This window comes from Ascaphus truei, chromosome 8, assembly GCF_040206685.1.
Source record: "Ascaphus truei isolate aAscTru1 chromosome 8, aAscTru1.hap1, whole genome shotgun sequence".
NCBI lineage: Eukaryota > Metazoa > Chordata > Amphibia > Anura > Ascaphidae > Ascaphus > Ascaphus truei.
In genome coordinates, this window is record NC_134490.1 from 29,129,664 (window position 1) to 29,151,412 (window position 21,749).

A 21,749-nucleotide genomic window follows, 5' to 3' on the forward strand; every position below is an offset into this window, starting at 1 on the left:
ACACACACATGTACACGTAGACACGTACACACACACACACATGTACACGTACACACACACACAAACACATGTACACGTAGACACGTACACACACACACATGTACACGTATACTCACACACATGTACACGTACACACACACATGGAGACATACACACACACACATGTACACATACACACACACGTATACACTCACACACGTATACACACAGGTATACATACACATAATGTATACACACACACACATGTATACACACACATGTATACACACACACATGTATACACACACACACATGTATACACACACACACACATGTATACACACACACACACGTGTATACACACACACATGTGTATACACACACACACATGTGTATACACACACATGTGTACACACACACATGTGTACACACACACACATGTGTACACACACACACGTGTACACACACACATGTGTATACACACACACGTATACACACACACACGTATACACAAACACACACACGTAGACACAAACACACACACGTATACACAAACACACACACGTAGACACACACACATACACACACACACGTAGACACACACGTACACACACACACACACGTACACACACACACACGTACACACACGCACGTAGACACACACACGTACACACACACACACATGTACACGTAGACACACACACACATGTACACGTAGACACGTACACACACACACACACATGTACACGTACACACACACATGTACACGTAGACACGTACACACACACACACATGTACACGTACACACACACATGGAGACATAAACACACACACATGGAGACATACACACACACACATGGAGACATACACACACACACATGGAGACATACACACACACACATGTACACACACACACACGTATACACTCACACACGTATACACACAGGTATACATACACATAATGTATACAGACACACACATGTATACACACACATGTATACACACACACACATGTATACACACACACACATGTATACACACACACACACATGTATACACACACACACACACGTGTATACACACACATGTGTATACACACACACATGTGTATACACACACATGTGTACACACACACACATGTGTACACAACACACGTGTACACACACACATGTGTATACACACACACGTATACACACACACACGTATACACAAACACACACACGTGGACACAAACACACACACGTATACACAAACACACACACGTAGACACACACACACATACACACACACACGTAGACACACATGTACACACACACACACACACACACACGTACACACACACACACACGTACACACACGCACGTAGACACACACACGTACACACACACACATGTACACGTAGACACACACACACATGTACACGTAGACACGTACACACACACACACACATGTACACGTACACACACACACACACACATGTACACGTAGACACGTACACACACACACATGTACACGTACACACACACATGGAGACATAAACACACACACATGGAGACATACACACACACACATGGAGACATACACACACACACATGGAGACATACACACACACACATGTACACACACACACACGTATACACTCACACACGTATACACACAGGTATACATACACATAATGTATACACACACACACATGTATACACACACATGTATACACACACACACATGTATACACACACACACACATGTATACACACACACACATGTATACACACACACACATGTATACACACACACACATGTGTATACACACACATGTGTATACACACACACGTGTATACACACACACATGTGTATACACACACATGTGTATACACACACACATGTGTAAACACACACATGTGTACACACACACACATGTGTACACACACACATGTGTACACACACACACATGTGTACACACACATGTGTATACACACACATGTATATACACACACATGTATACACACACACATGTATACACACACACACACACATGTATACACACACACACATGTATACACACACACACACATGTATACACACACACACACATGTATACACACACACACGTATACACACACACACGTGTATACACACACATGTGTATACACACACAAACATGTGTACACACACACAAATGTACACACACACACACACACATACAATGTATACACACAAACATGTATACACACACACAAACATGTATACACGTGTATACACACACATGTGTATACACACACACGTATACACACACACAATATATACATACACACAATGTATACACACACATGTGTATACACACACGTGTATACACACACACACGTGTATACACACACACACGTGTATACACACACACACACACGTGTATACACACACACACACGTGTATACACACACACATGTGTATACACACACACACGTATACACACACACAATATATACATACACACAATGTATACATACACACAATGTATACACACACATGTGTATACACACACGTGTATACACACACACACGTGTATACACACACACGTGTATACACACACACACGTGTATACACATACACGTGTATACACACACATACGTGTATACACACACACGTGTATACACACACACGTGTATACACATACACACACACGTGTATACACACACACGTACACATACACACACACACATGTATACACACACACACATACAATGTATACACACAAACATGTATACACACACACACCCCAGCACCACCACATCAGCACACCGGTATCCCATGCCCCCCCAGCACCCTGGCATTCTCGGCTCCCCACCATTCCCAGCCCCCATCAACACCATCAGCACCCACACATCGCCACCTTTGCACCTCCCCCATCGGCACACCCACATCCGCACCCCCACATCAGCACCAAACCCTCCCAAATCAGCACACCAATACAATCACCATCAGTACAGCCACAGCAGCACTACCACCGCACATGGGCCGCGTGGACCACTCCCCACCCAAATGCCACACCCACACCACAAACATCCCGGGCAACGCCGGGGCTCTCAGCTAGTATATATATATATATTATACTAGCTGACATACCCGGCGTTGCCCGGGATGTAAATCCGTAATAGGTAGTATTTCTAAATAGGGTAAGAATAGGTTGAGTATTTGGTGGAAAGGTTGTATAATAATGTTGAAAAGAAACATGGAAGAAAATGTAATCCGATGTTGTTTAAAAATGGTTTATTGTAAAGTTATTGTGAGTCGGCGAGTGGCTGGTGAGTGCGGTGTGGCGGTCCCACTATGGTGGGAAGGGGTGTGAGGTGGTGGGTGAAAGGCAAGGGCGGGAGGGGGCGGGGGGGTGAAAGGCAGGGGCAGGAGGGGGGAGGAAGGCAGGGGCAAGGGGGGAGGAAGGCAGGGGCAAGGGGGAGGAAGGCAGGGGCAAGGGGGGGGGAGGCAGGGGCAAGGGGGGGCAGGCAGGGGCAAGGGGGGGGTGAAAGGCAATTTATTTAGTGACTGGGTGGGTTATTTAGTGACACTTTTATTTAGTGACTGGGTGGGTTATTTAGTGACTGGGTGGGTGGGTTATTTAGTGACTTTTATTTAGTGACTGGGTAGGTGGGTGGGTTATTTAGTGACTTTTATTTAGTGACTGGGTGGGTGGGTTATTTAGTGACTTGGGTTATTTAGTGACTGGGTGGGTGGGTGGGTTATTTAGTGACTGTGTGGGTGGGTGGGTTATTTAGTGACATTTATTTAGTGACACTTTATTTAGTGACTTTTATTTAGTGACTGGGTGGGTTATTTAGTGACTGGGTGGGTGGTTGGGTTATTTAGTGACTGGGTGGGTGTGTGGGTTATTTAGTGACTGGGTGGGTGGGTTATTTAGTGACTGGGTGGGTTGTTGGGTTATTTAGTGACTGGGTGGGTTATTTAGTGACTGGGTGGGTGGGTTATTTAGTGACTGGGTGGGTGGGTTATTTAGTGACTGGGTGGGTGGGTTATTTAGTGACATCTCCCACTACCCCGCCCCCGCAGCCCCCATAACTCAGGCGGAGGCCTTAAGATAGCGGGCGGGCAGGCCTGCATTTCCCCCCTGCATCTTACCCCCCCGCGGCGGCATGAAGCTAGTTTCAGGCCGGCATCACACCCCCACCCCCCCACATGCGGCGGCTTGTGACTGGGTGGGTTGTTGGGTTATTTAGTGACTGGGTGGGTTATTTAGTGACTGGGTGGGTGGGTTATTTAGTGACTGGGTGGGTTATTTAGTGACTGGGTGGGTGGGTTATTTAGTGACTGGGTGGGTGGGTTATTTAGTGACTGGGTGGGTGGGTTATTTAGTGACTGGGTGGGTGGGTTATTTAGTGACTGGGTGGGTGGGTTATTTAGTGACTGGGTGGGTGGGTTATTTAGTGACATCTCCCACTACCCCGCCCCCGCAGCCCCCATAACTCAGGCAGAGGCCTTAAGATAGCGGGCGGGCAGGCCTGCATTTCCCCCCTGCATCTTACCCCCCCGCGGCGGCATGAAGCTAGTTTCAGGCCGGCATCACACCCCCACCCCCCACCCCCACATGCGGCGGCTTTGGGGGCATGAAGATAGCGGGCGGCACGCCATTCCCTCCAACCCCCCCCCCCAATACCTCACATGGCGGCTTGAAGATAGCGGGCGGCACGCCATTCCCTCCAACCCCCCCCCCCCCATACCTCACGTGGCGGCCGTAGTGGAATATTTGGGGAGGTGGGTGGGAGTCACGTGGTGAGGCGTCTCCGCCGCGGCCGCCACTGCCCTGCTCCTCCCGATGACAGGTCCCGCAGTGCGCGGCCAAGCAGGTTTGCAGGCTGTGAGGAGGGTGGAAGGAGGCGGTAGGGCTGCTGCGTCGCCCATTAGGGTTGTGAGGTGATGGGAGCGGCGGCGGCGCTAAACCCCCCACCCGCGCGGGCAAGGAGGGCGCCGCGAGGGGAGGTGAGTTGCGGGTGAGGGGAGGTGATGATGGAGAGGGGGGAGGTGAGGTTTGGGTGAGGGGGGGCTGGCCTCGGGGGTGAGGAAGAGGTGTGTGTGTGTGTGTCTCTCCGTCTCTCCTTTGGCCCGTCACTCCGCCTCAGGCCAATGAGAGGTGTGCGGGGGCGGGCCAAGGGAGCAATATCATTGGCCTGGCCCAAGGTCCAATGGGATTGCCGCTAGGTACACAGGGAGACACAGACACATATGACGCTTTCAGAAATTTATAGTAAGATATATATATTTATCACACACACACACACACACACACACACACACACACACACACACACACACACACACACACACACACACACACACACACACACACACACACACACACACACACACACACACACACACACACACACACACACACACTACTTTTTAAGGCCACTGACCATATTTTAGGGCATGTTTACCATGTGGGGCTATGCTGCAAGGCACATTCATATTGCCCCGTGTCTCTCTGCCCAACACCCTGTCTTGCCTTGTCATCTTTATCTCTGTCATTATTACTGTCCTCTGTGCTACTTCTCACTGTCACTTCTCCCTCCAGTTTCCGAGAATCAATTGCTTGAGAACTGTGTACATTGCACAAAGTGTGGGGTGTGTTTAAATAAAGCAGAAAGAGCTGCTGCTTCTGGCACTTTGCTCAGAAAGGGAGGACTTGGCAGGTGATACTGTAGAATAAAGGTGGGACAGGCTACGCCCTATACATGAGAAGTACTCTTATTTTTAACCATTGGTTATTGTTTTTTTTTTAACTTGTTTTGAATGCATATTGAATTTGTACATTTTTTAAATGGTGAAAACACCCAAATTCACCATTATATTCACTATTACATAAAGCACCAGCACTGGAAGTGATCTTAAGTAATAGGACTGCTTAGTAAATACAGCCCATAAATCTTACTTTAAATTACAGATAGCTGGAATTTCCTAGCAATTTAAAACTCTCCCCAGATAACAGGAAGATACAATGTAACTTAATGACCCAGCAGCAGAGATACTGCTACCACTGGGGATACCTCCCTGCTACAGAAACTCCGTCTGACATGAGACCTTTCTATTAAAATCCTGCTCTTTTCAAACACCCCTTTCTGCTGTCACCTAATGGTCCCTGTCCCAGGCAGAGACATAAATAACATCACAGGAGGTGACAGCAGAGAGACGCAGAACCCTGAACATGGCGGCACACAGAGGGAAACCCTGAAGTCCAATACTTATTATGTTGTTATGCTAGAAGCCACAGGGAGATTACACAGGAAGGAGCCCCCCATGTGGTCATTAAAGGGACAGCAGGGAATGTACAATTACTGTACATTAAAGCAGCAATACTAGATTCCCCCTTTTTTTTCTTACTTGTATATGTAAAGCATGTGACAATCTATAATTCTACATTCTTACCTAAGCCGGCAATTGTTTGGTGCGCCTGTTATAAATCTGTAAAAAAAAATCCTGATTGTGTGCCTAACGAAATGGCCGCCTTCTAACTTCGTGCTGCAGTCTGTGAAATGCTGCAACTGATATGAAACATTATATTACTAAGTGTAACACATTATTGTTACAGCTTTCAGAGTACAGGCATACCCCACTTTAAGGACACTCACTTTAAGTACACTCGCCCAATAGTCAAACGGCAGCTCACGCATGCGCCTGTCAGCACGTCATAAACAGCAATACCTTCTCCCTACCTGTACCGAAGTTGTGCGCAAGCGGGGAGACTATAGAGCCTGTTACAAATGCGTTATTTACATCAGTATGCACGTATATGATGATTGCAGTACAGTACATGCATCGATAAGTGGGGAAAAGGGAGTGCTTCACTTTAAGTACATTTTCGCTTTACATACATGCTCCGGTCCCATTGCGTACGTTAATGCGGGGTATGCCTGTAATAGAGAACTGCTTGTGATACTTTGTTGCCAAAGGGCAGAGCTCAAAAAGGTGTGTATCAGAGCTTGTTTCAAAAGAGGAAGTGGATATGACTTTCAAAGGATGATCAGTACATTAAAAAAATCATAAAAAATGCTATTAGGAGTTTAAAAAAATGTAGGCAGGATTACCTAATACTACAGTGCTGATTTATTTAAAAAGACATATAGGATTTTTCATGTTTTGCCGCTTTAATATATATATATATATATATATATATATATATATATATATATATATCCAGATGCACATATACATTGATGAGTGTTTGCTGCAGCCCCTCCTCAAAGAGAAAACAAATTGGAGATGGAGAGGGAGAGGAGGGATTCTGAGACTGTCTCTGCAGCAGTTGGAGGCGCTGCCGGGGTCATGTGTGGGTGACAGGCAGAAACATATGGGGCAGTAGCCTCAGGGACTGATATAAATGATCCCATGGGGGCAGGTGACTGGGGGTGTGAGGAGGGGGCAGCTGCAGGTTATGGAATAGAATCACAGGGACCTTAGCAGGAATTTTCTTTTCACTGGGGGGGGGGGGGGGGGGGAGGGGGAGCTCTGAATGGGGGGAGGAGAGAGTCCCTGTTAGTTGTTTACTTAATCTCCAGCCCACCTCGTCCTTATTAGGCTACGGCCCCAGTGCTCCCTGCTGCACGTGCGCCTAGCGGCGCGTGCATGGACTACAGCCGTGATCTGCGGTCTGTACTGGAGTGGGGGGCGAGGCCATGACGGGGGGCATATCTGCCCTTCCATTGGTGCGTGCCGAGCACATGACCGCGTCGCGGCACGACAAAATTCTTGTCTTCCCTGCCAGCGCTTTGCGCGCCCACACAAACACGGCCACTGGGACCTGCCCCACAGAGGGCTGTGCTGTGGTGTGTGGCGCGCACGCTGCAGAACGCGCCGCAGCACGTGCCACAGTGGCCACTGGGGACATGGCCTTAGAGTGCTTAACGTTTCTGCCATGCCCTTATCAGAGAGCAAATAAAGATAAGGGGAGGGTGAGAGGGGGCATTGCCAGTGCAAACTCTTGTGAAACACACAGTGATATCAGACAGAAGGGAGCAGCCAGAGGGAATCAACCCCCCTCCCAGGTCTCAGCTCATCATGTTTACAAAGTAACTTTAAATAATGATTTAAGAATATTTATAGGCGTTGGATTTGTGTAAATAAAATGTATTAATCCCCCATATTTATATTTTCCTCCTTAAACATGTCACTGCCATTGGGTCATTTGGGTACTGGGAGTAAATGCCTCATTAAAATATTCAGATGCCCCTCTCTATTTTCTAATGTGTTATAGATGATTCAGCCACCGGCCCAGAACCCAGCAACAGCACTAATCATGGTAACAACTCAACGCCAACTGCAATGCCGACTGTCAGCCTCAATAACACAAACCAGAGCCCAGGTGAGAGGTTCGAATAACCCAGAAATAGTTAGCGGAGTTAATATATAGTGTAGAAAGTAATTGGAGTTCAGCTAAATAAAAACCTGCTGTATCTCTCTAAGTGTATATCGAGTGGCTCCTTTAATAATAATAATAATAGCACGTTCTTGTATGGCGCTGCTAGTTTTACGTAGCACTTTACTGAGACATTTTGCAGGCCCAGGTCCCTGCCCTGTGGAGCTTACAATCTATGTTTTTAGTGCCTGAGGCACAGGGAGATAAAGTGACTTGCCCAAAGTCACAGGGAGCTGACACCGGGAATTGAACCAGGTTCCAAACTCAATGTCAGTCAGTGTCTTTACTCACTGAGCCACTCCTTCCCCCTTTAGCAGTAGCCTATTAGTTACTTCTTTCTCATTCTGGTAATCAGAAAAAGACTATTATTTGAAGCACATATGACCACTCTTGTAATGTATTTCATATAAATACAATGTATTACCCTTCTGCAACATGTATTATTTGGCTGCTTCTAGCTGCAGCCTTTATGCAGGTAGTGAACTACAGCAAACTTTCCCCGCTGCGCCCCCTCTGCCTACTCTCCCCCCCCTCCTTGCCTTGTCTTCTGCGGCAAATGACGCTGCAGGGTCACGTGACGTACCATTGCCACGTTTCCACAGCGATGCTTTGCCGAAGACAAGGTAAGGGACACTGCAGAGGCCTCACGCGATCCCCTGACATTTAATTTAAATGCCATGGGGAAGAGAACAGGTCCTCTGCAACCGCCGTGCCACCCCAGAAAAATCTTGCGCCCCCCAGTTTGCGCACCCTTGAACTACAGTATATTATCCCTATAGCACCACAAGCTAGAGATAGTCGGGGCTTAGCTGGAACCTGAAGGGGGATACTCTGGCCTAATCCAGCGGAGCACTTCTCCCTGGACTTTACCTATCCCCTTGCTGTCCTACTTCCGACTGGCGTGCTTCCCTGAGTGCGCCGAATGCATCTATCTCCTTGCAAAAGATTCTGCGTACCCTATTGGCTGCTGCGCGCCATGTTGTCTTCGCCCCTAAGGGCTGCTGGGGCTTGTAGTTCCCCTTGCGGAGCTATTTCCTATTGGCCGCTGCTATATCCACACTGCGCATGCGCGGTCCTCCTAATGGCTGCCGAGCGCTCTGCTGCACATGCGCGAGCCTTTCTCTCATGGCCGCACCCTGCGGCAGCGCTCGCCACGGGTCTCCGGCGACCCGCTCGCCAGCACCAACCTCCCTGCACCTGAGGTAAGAGGAGGGGGAGAAACGCAGCTGCACCAGAGGGGACCTGGTTACAAGTATATAGAGGTTTGCAGATACACATTCACACACATGTACACAGATACACACAGACCCACACGTTATATACCCTGCTGATAATGTAACAAGGTGCCTGTTTTATATAACTGTGATAGTATTTCTTCTCCACAGCTAAAACAGATATCACTACCACACCTGCCATGCAAAGTACCAGCGATACAACAATGGCCCACACATCTGAACTCAGCCCCCAGAATTCTACCGCCACAACCGCCAACACTTCCTGTAAGTGACCTAACGCCTTCATCAGATCTAAACACGGAAGCAAAGGGCTTAAATCAGCTGTCTGCTTTTTTGGAAGGTTGGGGAATTAGACCTGGTGGGTTCCCAGCTGCTGTCTGTGGTCCCCATATCTCTAGGGACATCCTGGCTTTGGAGATTTTGCTCTTTTTTTCTGGGAGGGGAGAAAGAATATTTCTACCCGGACAGAAAATACTATCCTAGCCATGCTCAATATTAACACTCCGGCTTTGCCGCTCCGGCTGAGCTAGCTGGACTTTAAAGTCTAAAGCTCCAACGTCACTTGGGCCAATAGGATGCCGCATCAATGACATCACAGTTTCCTATTTGCCCACAGGACATGGGAGCTTTGAACAGCGGCCATTGCGTTATCTCTGGTAGCCGATAGGAGAGGCTACCAGCACCTACTACGGAGATAAGTAGCTCCAGGTGCAGGGGTTCCCCAGAGCTGAAATTAATGGGGTTCATCTTTGTTAGCCATCCTATAAATAAAAAAACTATGCACTTTAACACACAAGAATCCGTTGTAGCAAAATGTGTCCGAAAACTTAAATACTCTCTCCAGAGCGTGCAACAGTTCATTCAGAGCCCCAAAGCATTACTTATTAAATGTTTTAATATATATAAAAATACAGTGCCTAGGTTACAGAAAAAAAGTGTTACAAGAACATACAATTGCAATAAAATGCAGGACAGCTTCTTAAAATAAAAGGATAAAACATCAAATAGAAATTTATGTAATCAATGTGTAGGTACAGAGGTTAGGACGGCATCATATATAGTACATACCCAATGTTGTAGGTTTTCTTCCAGAGCGGTCACTGGTTCAGAATATGAGATCTCACGTATTTGTCCCAAATACCCCTCTGTTAAGATCTGATTTTCATAATCTTTGCTCAGACTTAAATATTCTTTCTTCCCATGTAAACCACATAAACTCACCCCCTGTCGTAAATTAGCTGTGAGATTGACGGTTTTATGAAAAACCTCTTACAAACGGCATTTGAATCTTGTCTCAATATCTAAATGTAGTAATAACTTTCCGTAACTAACATTTACACACACGTGAGTCACATCAATACATTCAGGCACTCATGGCGGATACAATGAGAGTAAATATGAACATCTTAATCCTAAATTTAAAAGAAAAATTCATATCTGTCCCTTATTACCTCTTAAACATACGTTGTGTGATGTCAGAACGTGCCCCTCGGTGACACAATTACAGATTTGTAACTTTTATTAAGCAGAGGAGATTACATCACATGATATTCTCATTTTTATTAAAGACTCTCTTGGTTTGATACGTTCTTAGCCACGCCCCTTGGCATCCATAAACCTCCTCCAGAGAATGCTTTGAAGCTTAGTTGTAAAAAATCGTGTTTAGAAAAGTTGTCACAGGGGCCATATTTTATTCCCACCTCTGCCCTTATCTCGAAACTTTCAGCGAAATGCAACCCAGCTAGCCCTTTTAAGTATTGTATTGTATGTCTTTATTTATATAGCGCCATTAATGTAAATAGCGCCTCACAGCAGTAATACATGTGGTAATCAAATAAATAACAGATCATGGGAATAAGTGCTTCAGACATAAAAGTAACATTAAGGAAGAGGAGTCCCTGCCCCGAGGAGCTTACAGTCTAATTAAGTGGGCCATATAGGATAGAACACCCCCCCCCCACCCCCCAATTAAGCTTTCTTTGAAGACAAGCACACACCCAGAACAAGTCCTGAACTGTTACAAGCCCAATATGGGGTATTTTAAAATAAAACTCCAATCACATTAACCCCTGAAGCACCAGATGGATTAAAATACCTAGTATCTCATGATGTTATCATGATACATATATTATTTACCCTATTGAAAACAATGGGTCCCCATAGCTGAACTGCAGCACTCAGAGCTGCAGGGAGTTACCTGTTCCTGAGAGATTTTTTAAATAACCATATAATCATTTTTTAACCAGTAGCAGGTGCTCTGAAAAGCTACATGCTTTTTTAATTCACCATCAGGGCGATAAATTAAATGTTATCAAAGCCAGGGCAGGACTGTAATTTTCTTTACAACTTGGCCAAAGATAAATTACATTACATTCAATGTTGCAGTAATTCTAAATCACCACTAGGTGGTGATCATGTACTGTGTAATTAATAACAGCTTTGCCATGATGTTATTAATAATAATAATAATAATAATAATATAATGGTGTTTAATCAATGTATAATATTTTTTTTTAACTTGCCACAGTACAGCTATTTAAAACAAAAACTCCCTTTGACCACTGGGTTAATATATATTTTCAAATTCTATTTTACAGTCACGGAAACACCGAAAAGCGGAACGGTGACTCCAGGAGGTAGGTCCTTCCGTGTGTAATGGATAAAGGACTCCCAGTGTCCCACCCAGCCTAAATGTGGTCAGAGCTATACACATAATGTGAAAGAGAGAATTACAGCCACAAATTATTTACTGAAGTCTTATGGCTGCAAAACAATAAGAGCGCCAGGTTTTTCTGAGGAAAAACGTCAGTTTTTTTCAAATTCCTTTTCTTTACTACAGCCAAGAGATTTCAAAATATAAATCCCTAAATGTTTTACAAAATCACCGTCTAGACTACCTACATCTAGTGTAGTTTTAAGGCCTGCTGCTCTGTCAGGGAGACTGCGTGGGTGCGATTTTCTATCCCAGAATCCTTTGCTAGTCTAATCTTCACGGTTATTTAGTGTGTTATCCCAGGCAGCAGGGTTTTCCCCCCACTCCTGTTTAGTGCATAAGTGTTTCCTTAACCCTATATCCCTCTTCCCTTACAGAGAGACAGAGAGACAGAGAGACAGAGAGACAGAGAGACAGAGAGACAGAGAGACAGAGAGACAGAGAGACAGAGAGACAGAGAGACAGAGAGAGAGAGAGAGCTTTGCCTTGGCAAACTCTTGTTGACCACACAGTGACATCAGACAAAAGGGGGCAACCAGAGGCAATCAACCACCCCACCGCCCAAGTCTTAGCTCATCATGTTTACAAACTGACTGACAAGCGCAAAACGTTACATACACTGCTGATAATGTGAGCCTACAATGCAATCGCTCAGCCCCCTGTATACTTCAAAGTTGCCACTAGGTGGGAATCATGCACTGTGTAATGAAGAGACACCACTTTGCCATAATGTTTAATACATTTAGATTTGTTTCTAACGGGACACAGAGTTAAAGCAGCAGTTCAAGAAATATCCTCCATGTGTCTTTTTTCTTCTTCAAATAAATCAGTTCTGTACTATGAGAGAACACTTGTCACATTAAAAAAAATAATGTTTTAAAGACATTTTTAATGTTTCTAATGTAGGAAGCATTTCCAAAGTGACAGCCCTTCCCCTTCTGAGACTGGCTCTGGCTCTTGAGCCCCGTCCTCTCTCCAGCAGTGCACAAATTGTATCTAGTAACTGCCCAGTCACATGATATTGCTGGACTACATTGCCCACAATGCTGTGCAAGAACTGAATTAAATAACCCAAGCAAGCGATCGATTGCTGGAGATGGACCGATCTGCAGCTTAGCTAATCACTTGTCAGTGTGCACATATTGAATGGGGGAAAAAAAAATATGAACTGCAGCTTTAATATAAACTTTCAAATTCTATTTTACAGCCACGGGATCTACCACTACGTTGAATGGAACAACAAATCCAAGAGGTAGGTTCCTACGTGAGGTCCCTACACGTGTAATGGATAAAGGATTTTCAGACCCACCCTAAATCTGCTCATTGCTACACACATAATATGAAAGAGCAAATTACAGGCACAATAAATCATGGCTGCTAAAGAGGTGCAAATAAGCACATCAGCTTTGTCCCAGGAAAAACTGTGTCCATGGGATGCCTTTTCTTTGCAAAACCTGGTGCGGTTTTTGTAGAGACTTTAACCGTTAGAGTGCCTTTAAGATTGACCTGGTACGTCATAGGAACTTGCTTGCTTTCTTGGGGGTTAGGTAATAGAAAAGAGAAAAGAAATCCCTTTGGAATGCGCTCGCAGTATAGTGTTATGAGTTTTATATTAATAAAACCCTTTAATGGTATTAATAAACATAATTATAAGATTGGTAGTAGTGAATCCATGGCCAATCTTGATAGGCAACAAACGAATCACAAACATGGGTTATCAGGCGGATTGAAACGGAAGTTCCCTTCACTTCTGTTTTCGGCATCTGGGGTCATTTGATCCATGACATGGAAGTCTGGTGGCACCCTGATTCCGCCGGACATGGGACACCCTAAAGGAGATATATATATATAAGCAAAACAAATAATTGATACCGTTTTTGGCTAACTAAATGCTTTAATTTGTGCGAGCTTTCGAGATACAGGGATCTCTTCTTCCGGCGATGTTACAATGGATAAAACCAAAACACTTACTTAAAACAAAGCAGCTTGGAATGTTATCTGTGAGTGAAGCCTCCCCCTCTCCCCTGTGCAGTATGCGATTTATGACTTTAGGTGTTAAATGATCCCTGAATGTTTGTGATGTAAGAGTGTGTGTGTGTGTGTGTGTGTGTGTGTGTGTGTGTGTGTGTGTGTGTGTGTGTGTGTGTGTGTGTGTGTGTGTGTAAATCTTAATTAATAAAGTGCCCACAGTGTATACAGCGCTTTACAAAAGGTGTGTGTGGAGGGAGAGTGTATAACAATGGTGTGGGTAGGTGTTAAAATGTAAGAGGGTGTTGCATTCCTATTCATGTGTTTGGCTACTATGTAGTCCCTATTGGTATATAGGGATAGAATTACATTGTATATTTGTATGTGTAAGAGACAGGAGTGTGTGCATTCATATAGCGCAGTATTTATAGACATGGGCTTTAGAACTAATGGGAGGAGAGTTCTCTTGTGTTAGGGTAGTGGCTCATGAAGCTGCGGTCAAGTAGATGGATAAAGCCAAAACACTTACTTAAAACAAAGCAGCTTGGAATGTTATCTGTGGGTGAAGCCTCCCCCTCTCCCCTGTGCAGTATGCGATTTATGACTTTAGGTGTTAAATGGTCCTTGAATGTTTGTGATGTAAGAGTGTGTGTGTGTAAATCTTAATTAATAAAGTGCCCACAGTGTATACAGCGCCCCAGCCTAATGCAAAGACCAGTACCACACCTGTCGCGCACAATACAATGCAACAGCTCAGCACCCTGTATTCTAGAAAATAACCACTAGGGGGAGATCATGCACTTTTTAATGAATAGCCACAGCTTTCAAGGATGTTTAATACATGTACTGTACTGTATATCTTTTTCTAACGTGACACAGTAAAAAGTCCCTTTAACCACCGAATATATCTAAACGTTCAAATTCTATTTTACAGTCACAGAAACTAACACTACGTTGAATGGAACAACAAATCCAGGAGGTAGGTTCCTACGCGTGTAATGGATGAAGGATTGTGGCCCACCCACCTACATCTGCTCAGAGCTACACACACAATATGAAAGGGAAAATTACAGACACACTTGATTTGCTAATGCAATAACATCCTGTGTGTGTGTGTGTGAATGTTTGTGTGTGTAAATATATATATATATATATATATATATATATATATATATATATATATATATATATATATATATATATATATATATAGTCAGATAAGGCAGTTGGCACTCCAATAGGTGCTGGTAATCCACAGGTGCACGTCCCATATAGAGAATGTAGTTATACGTTACCGTTCCAAGGATTGGTAAACAAGAGACAGCACTCAAAGTTGAAAATCAAAGTGTATTAGTGAAAGCAAAAATACATCAAGAAACCCTGGATTTCTGGATGTATTTTTGCGTTCACTAATACACTTTGATTTTCAACATTGAGTGCTGTCTCTTGTTTACCAAATATATATTATATGCACACACAGTCTGTACAGTATGTGTGTATTATTATTTTCAGGCTCATTAACGTCCCGATATGTTTTTAGTGGTCCAGACATCGAGAGGTCTGTCTAACAGTCCCGGCCTGGTTGCTGTGCTCTGTATCTTTGTATCTATCATCTGCATCGCTCTCGTTGTTACGGCCGTGAAGTTCTGCCAGAAAAGGGAGCCAGAGTTCCAAAAACTGGATGAGGTCCCCATGGTGAGTAGGGAGGTTATGATCATTTAGTCTAGAGAGGAGTTACAGGGAGCAGTTATACAGAGGGAGTTACAGGGAGCAGTTATAGGGGGGAGTTACAGGGAGAGGTTATACAGGGGGAGTTACAGGGAGCGGTTATAGGGGGGAGTTACAGGGAGCGGTTATACAGGGGGAGTTACAGGGAGCGGTTATACAGGGGGAGTTACAGGGAGCGGTTATACAGGGGGAGTTACAGGGAGCAGTTATACAGGGGGAGTTACAGGGAGCGGTTATACAGGGGAGTTACAGGGAGCGGTTATACAGGGGGAGTTACAGGGAGCAGTTATACAGGGGGAGTTACAGGGAGCGGTTATACAGGGGAGTTACAGGGAGCGGTTATACAGGGGGAGTTACAGGGAGCAGTTATACAGGGGGAGTTACAGGGAGTGGTTATACAGGGGGAGTTACAGGGAGCGGTTATACAGGGGAGTTACAGGGAGCGGTTATACAGGGGGAGTTACAGGGAGCGTTTATACATGGGGAGTTACAGGGAGCAGTTATAGGGGGGAGTTACAGGGAGCAGTTATACAGGGGAGTTACAGGGAGCGGTTATACAGGGGGAGTTACAGGGAGCGTTTATACATGGGGAGTTACAGGGAGCAGTTATAGGGGGGAGTTACAGGGAGCGGTTATACAGGGGGAGTTACAGGGAGCAGTTATACGGGGGAGTTACAGGGAGCAGTTATACAGGGGGAGTTACAGGGAGAGGTTATACGGGGGAGTTACAGGGAGCGGTTATAGGGGGGAGTTACAGGGAGAGGTTATACAGGGGGAGTTAAATGGAGAGGTTATACGGGGGAGTTACAGGGAGAGGTTATACAGGGGGAGTTACAGGGAGCGGTTATAGGGGGGAGTTACAGGGAGAGGTTATACAGGGGGAGTTACAGGGAGAGGTTATACGGGGGAGTTACAGGGAGAGGTTATACAGGGGGAGTTACAGGGAGCGGTTATAGGGGGGAGTTACAGGGAGAGGTTATACAGGGGGAGTTACAGGGAGAGGTTATACGGGGGAGTTACAGGGAGAGGTTATACAGGGGGAGTTACAGGGAGAGGTTATACGGGGGAGTTACAGGGAGCGGTTATAGGAGGGAGTTACAGGGAGTGGTTATACGGGGGAGTTACAGGGAGCAGTTATAGGGGGGAGTTACAGGGAGAGGTTATACAGGGGGAGTTACAGGGAGAGGTTATACAGGGGGAGTTACAGGGAGCAGTTATAGGGGGGAGTTACAGGGAGAGGTTATACAGGGGGAGTTACAGGGAGAGGTTATAGGGGGAGTTACAGGGAGAGGTTATACAGGGGGAGTTACAGGGAGTGGTTATACAGGGGGAGTTACAGGGAGAGGTTATACAGGGGGAGTTACAGGGAGTGGTTATACAGGGGGAGTTACAGGGAGCAGTTATAGGGGGGAGTTACAGGGAGAGGTTATACGGGGGAGTTACAGGGAGCAGTTATAGGGGGGAGTTACAGGGAGAGGTTATACAGGGGGAGTTACAGGGAGAGGTTATACAGGGGAGTTACAGGGAGAGGTTATACAGGGGGAGTTACAGGGAGCAGTTATAGGGGGGAGTTACAGGGAGAGGTTATACAGGGGGAGTTACAGGGAGAGGTTATACGGGGGAGTTACAGGGAGAGGTTATACAGGGGGAGTTACAGGGAGAGGTTATACGGGGGAGTTACAGGGAGAGGTTATACAGGGGGAGTTACAGGGAGTGGTTATACAGGGGGAGTTACAGGGAGAGGTTATACAGGGGGAGTTACAGGGAGAGGTTATACAGGGGGAGTTACAGGGAGAGGTTATACGGGGGAGTTACAGGGAGAGGTTATACGGGGGAGTTACAGGGAGCAGTTATACGGGGGAGTTACAGGGAGTGGATATACGGGGGAGTTACAGGGAGTGGTTATACGGGGGAGTTACAGGGGGAGTTACAGGGAGCGGTTATAGGGGGGAGTTAAAGGTAGCGGTTATACGGGGGAGTTACAGGGAGAGGTTATACGGGGGAGTTACAGGGAGAGGTTATACGGGGGAGTTACAGGGAGCGGTTATACGGGGGAGTTACAGGGAGCGGTTATATAGGGGGAGTTACAGGGAGCGGTTATACAGGGGGAGTTACAGGGAGCGGTTATACAGATGGAGTTACAGGGAGCGGTTATACAGGGGGAGTTACAGGGAGCGGTTATACAGGGGGAGTTACAGGGAGCGGTTATACGGGGGAGTTACAGGGAGCGGTTATAGGGGGGAGTTACAGGGAGCGGTTATACAGGGGGTGGTAATACAGAGGAGTTACAGGGAGCAGTTATATACGGGGGAGTTACAGGGAGCGCTTATACAGGGGGAGTTACAGGGAGCAGTTATATACAGGGGAGTTACAGGGAGTGGTTATACGGGGGAGTTACAGGGAGTGGTAATACAGGGGAGTTACAGGGAGCGGTTATACGGGGGAGTTACAGGGAGCGGTTATACGGGGGAGTTACAGGGAGCAGTTATACGGGGGGAGTTACAGGGAGCAGTTATACGGGGGAGTTACAGGGAGCAGTTATATACAGGGGAGTTACAGGGAGCGGTTATATACAGGGGAGTTACAGGGAGCGGTTATACAGGGGAGTTACAGGGAGCGGTTATATACAGGGGAGTTACAGGGAGCGGTTATACAGGGGGAGTTACAGTGAGCGGTTATGGGAGGCGTAATAGGGAGCGGCTAGGGGAGAAGTTATACGGGCAGTTAGGGCAGGAGTTATAGAAGCAGTTACAGGTAGAGGTTATAGCAGCAGTCAGGGGAGGAGTTATCGCGAGCAATTATAGTTACTTCTTCTTAATTCAAGAGATTTCCCACAATTTCCTGCCAATCTCATGTTATTTGTATGTGTGTCTTCCTCTTGCTCCGCAGAATGGTATAAATGAAGAAGCTCCCTTTGCCCGTTATCCTCCCAAATAATCCAGCCGACGGACCGTAACTGCACAGAATGACGTATTAGCCAGTGCTCCTGTAAAACACCCTGTTTGTTCAGAAGACTCTTATATGTGTTTGGAGAACAAGAAAAAAAAAATATATGTATATATGTAACTTTTTTTTTAGAGTGTTGATTTCTTAATGGAAACGCTGAATACTAGTGGAGATGGAGGAGAATTATTAATCATCGATGAAGGGATGTAGTGATTGCAAGTTATGGTGCTATGCAGAAGTAAAACAGTGCAGTGACACACACAAAGAGCAGACTGACTCCGATATACACACACATACACTGATACACAGAGAGCAGACTGACTCCGATATACACACACATACACTGATACACAGAGAGCAGACTGACTACAATACACACACACACATACACTGATACACACAGAGCAGACTGACTCCGATATACACACACACATACACTGATACACACAGAGCAGACTGACTCCGATATACACACACACACACACACATACACTGATACACACAGAGCAGACTGACTCCGATATACACACACACATACACTGATACACACAGAGCAGACTGACTCCGATATACACACACACACACACACACACACATACACTGATACACACAGAGCAGACTGACTCCAATATACACACACACTGATACACACAGAGCAGACTGACTGAGATACACACACATACATATATACAATGATACTCACATGCATATACATACATACATACATACACACAGAGTAGACTAACTCAGATACATACATACATACACACATACATACATACAGAGTAGACTAACTCAGATACATACATACATACATACATACATACATACATACATACATACATACATACATACAGAGTAGACTAACTCAGATACATACATACATATGTAGCCCTGGTTCCTAGCGAACCATATGCTGTATAACCTGTAGGCTCACAGGGCCTGAGCCTCTGCCACGGAGAGCCTGGGGTACGTACAATACTTATAACTTGGTGCAGCGCCTCCACCTGCGACAGCTTCCGCCCAAGTGGTTCTTCGCAGGAACTTATGTACATTAATACACACACAGCAGTATACCGTTATCAATATGCTTTACTTGCAGCAACCATAAACTTCATCAACAGGTGTCCCTCCCTAGAGGAGACACTACTCTCGCGTCCTTCCGAACGCTCACTCTCCCTTCCCCTTCACCGGGTGATCCCACCCCATGTCCAGTTCCCTCTTGGAATACGTTCCCCACCCTCTTGTGAGACAGTGAATGTATAGGTATGTGACTGCGCAGCCACGTGTCCGGAGTGAATGATGGTACCGTTGGTGCACTTGACGTTTACCTTCCGGGCACTCCAGTACCCGGTTCTGCAACTATCTTCACAAAGAATCGGCGTGGGCGTAGATCACGTCACCGATAGGTATCCGGGGCGATCCCACCCAGACACGCTGCCACTTGGTAGCGGGGCCTGATCCCAGACCTCCCGCTGACTTAGAACTGTCCCGGTAGCGATCGGTTAACAATAAAGGAAGCCGGAACCTGTCTATGGCCAGTCCCTAGTTCAGCTTCACACTACTGGGGCTCAGGGCCTAACTGGGCCAGGGGCATACAGCCTAGGTAGGGGGCGGACTGCCTCCCTACTACGGAGCTCCTTCCTCCTACCGCTCGCTCTGAACCACCACTTCCTTTTCCTCCCTAACTCGTACCTGATTGGTCCTCGCGCGTCACGGGGCCCCGCGGGGCTGCTGGGACCCGTAGTCCCCTAACTCCCCGCCTATCCGAGCTCTCCTCCTTCGCGGGCTTGGGCACATCGTCGGCGCATGCGCAACCTCCTGCCAGACCAGTTCTGCGCCGGCGCCAACCTAACATGGCGGCTCCCTCAACGCAGAACCTCCGTTATTGGAGCGTTCCCTAGGTGCAGCATCTCCCACCCCACAACAACAATTGGTGGAAAAGGGATCCCGACTACACATACATACATACATACAGAGTAGACTAACTCAGATACATACATACATACATACATACATACATACATACATACATACATACATACATACATACATACATACATACAGAGTAGACTAACTCACATACATACATAAATACATACATACATACATACATACATACATACATACATACATACATACATACATACATACATACATACATACAGAGTAGACTAACTCACATACATACATACATAAATACATACATACATACATACAGAGTAGACTAACTCAGATACATACATACATACAGTACATACATACATACAGTACATACATACATACATACAGAGTAGACTAACTCAGATACATACATACATACATACATACATACATACATACATACATACATACAGAGTAGACTAACTCACATACATACATACATAAATACATACATACATACATACAGAGTAGACTAACTCAGATACATACATACATACAGTACATACATACATACAGTACATACATACATACATACAGAGTAGACTAACTCAGATACATACATACATACAGTACATACATACATACAGTACATACATACATACATACAGAGTAGACTAACTCAGATACATACATACATACATACATACATACATACATACATACATACATACATACATACATACAGAGCAGACTGACTCTCCCTGCTGGCGCACTCACACACACAGGCTGCCATGGGAAATTCTGCCTGTCTCCTGATTCTACCCGAGATGTTGCAAGTCTCCAGGTCATTCGGGGAGACGTCAGTTTGCCGAGGATC

The 21,749-nt window shown here is 45.7% G+C and overlaps 1 protein-coding gene across 3 annotated transcripts in view; it reads left to right on the top strand.

The window, feature by feature from the left end:
* The window catches only part of CIST1 (colon, intestine and stomach enriched 1), a 59,344-nt gene extending 40,232 nt beyond the window's left edge, over positions 1-19,112 (top strand). For 2 of the 3 annotated variants that reach the window (XM_075611046.1, XM_075611047.1), the window contains 7 exons: positions 8,237-8,344; positions 9,784-9,897; positions 12,231-12,269; positions 13,554-13,598; positions 15,249-15,293; positions 15,855-16,009; positions 18,932-19,112. In XM_075611046.1, the coding sequence (XP_075467161.1) occupies positions 8,237-8,344; positions 9,784-9,897; positions 12,231-12,269; positions 13,554-13,598; positions 15,249-15,293; positions 15,855-16,009; positions 18,932-18,979 (554 nt within the window). In that variant the 3' untranslated portion in view covers positions 18,980-19,112. The remainder of the gene's footprint in view (positions 1-8,236; positions 8,345-9,783; positions 9,898-12,230; positions 12,270-13,553; positions 13,599-15,248; positions 15,294-15,854; positions 16,010-18,931) is intronic. The other variant, XM_075611048.1, reaches the window with a different exon arrangement.
* The last annotated feature ends 2,637 nt before the right edge of the window (positions 19,113-21,749 follow it).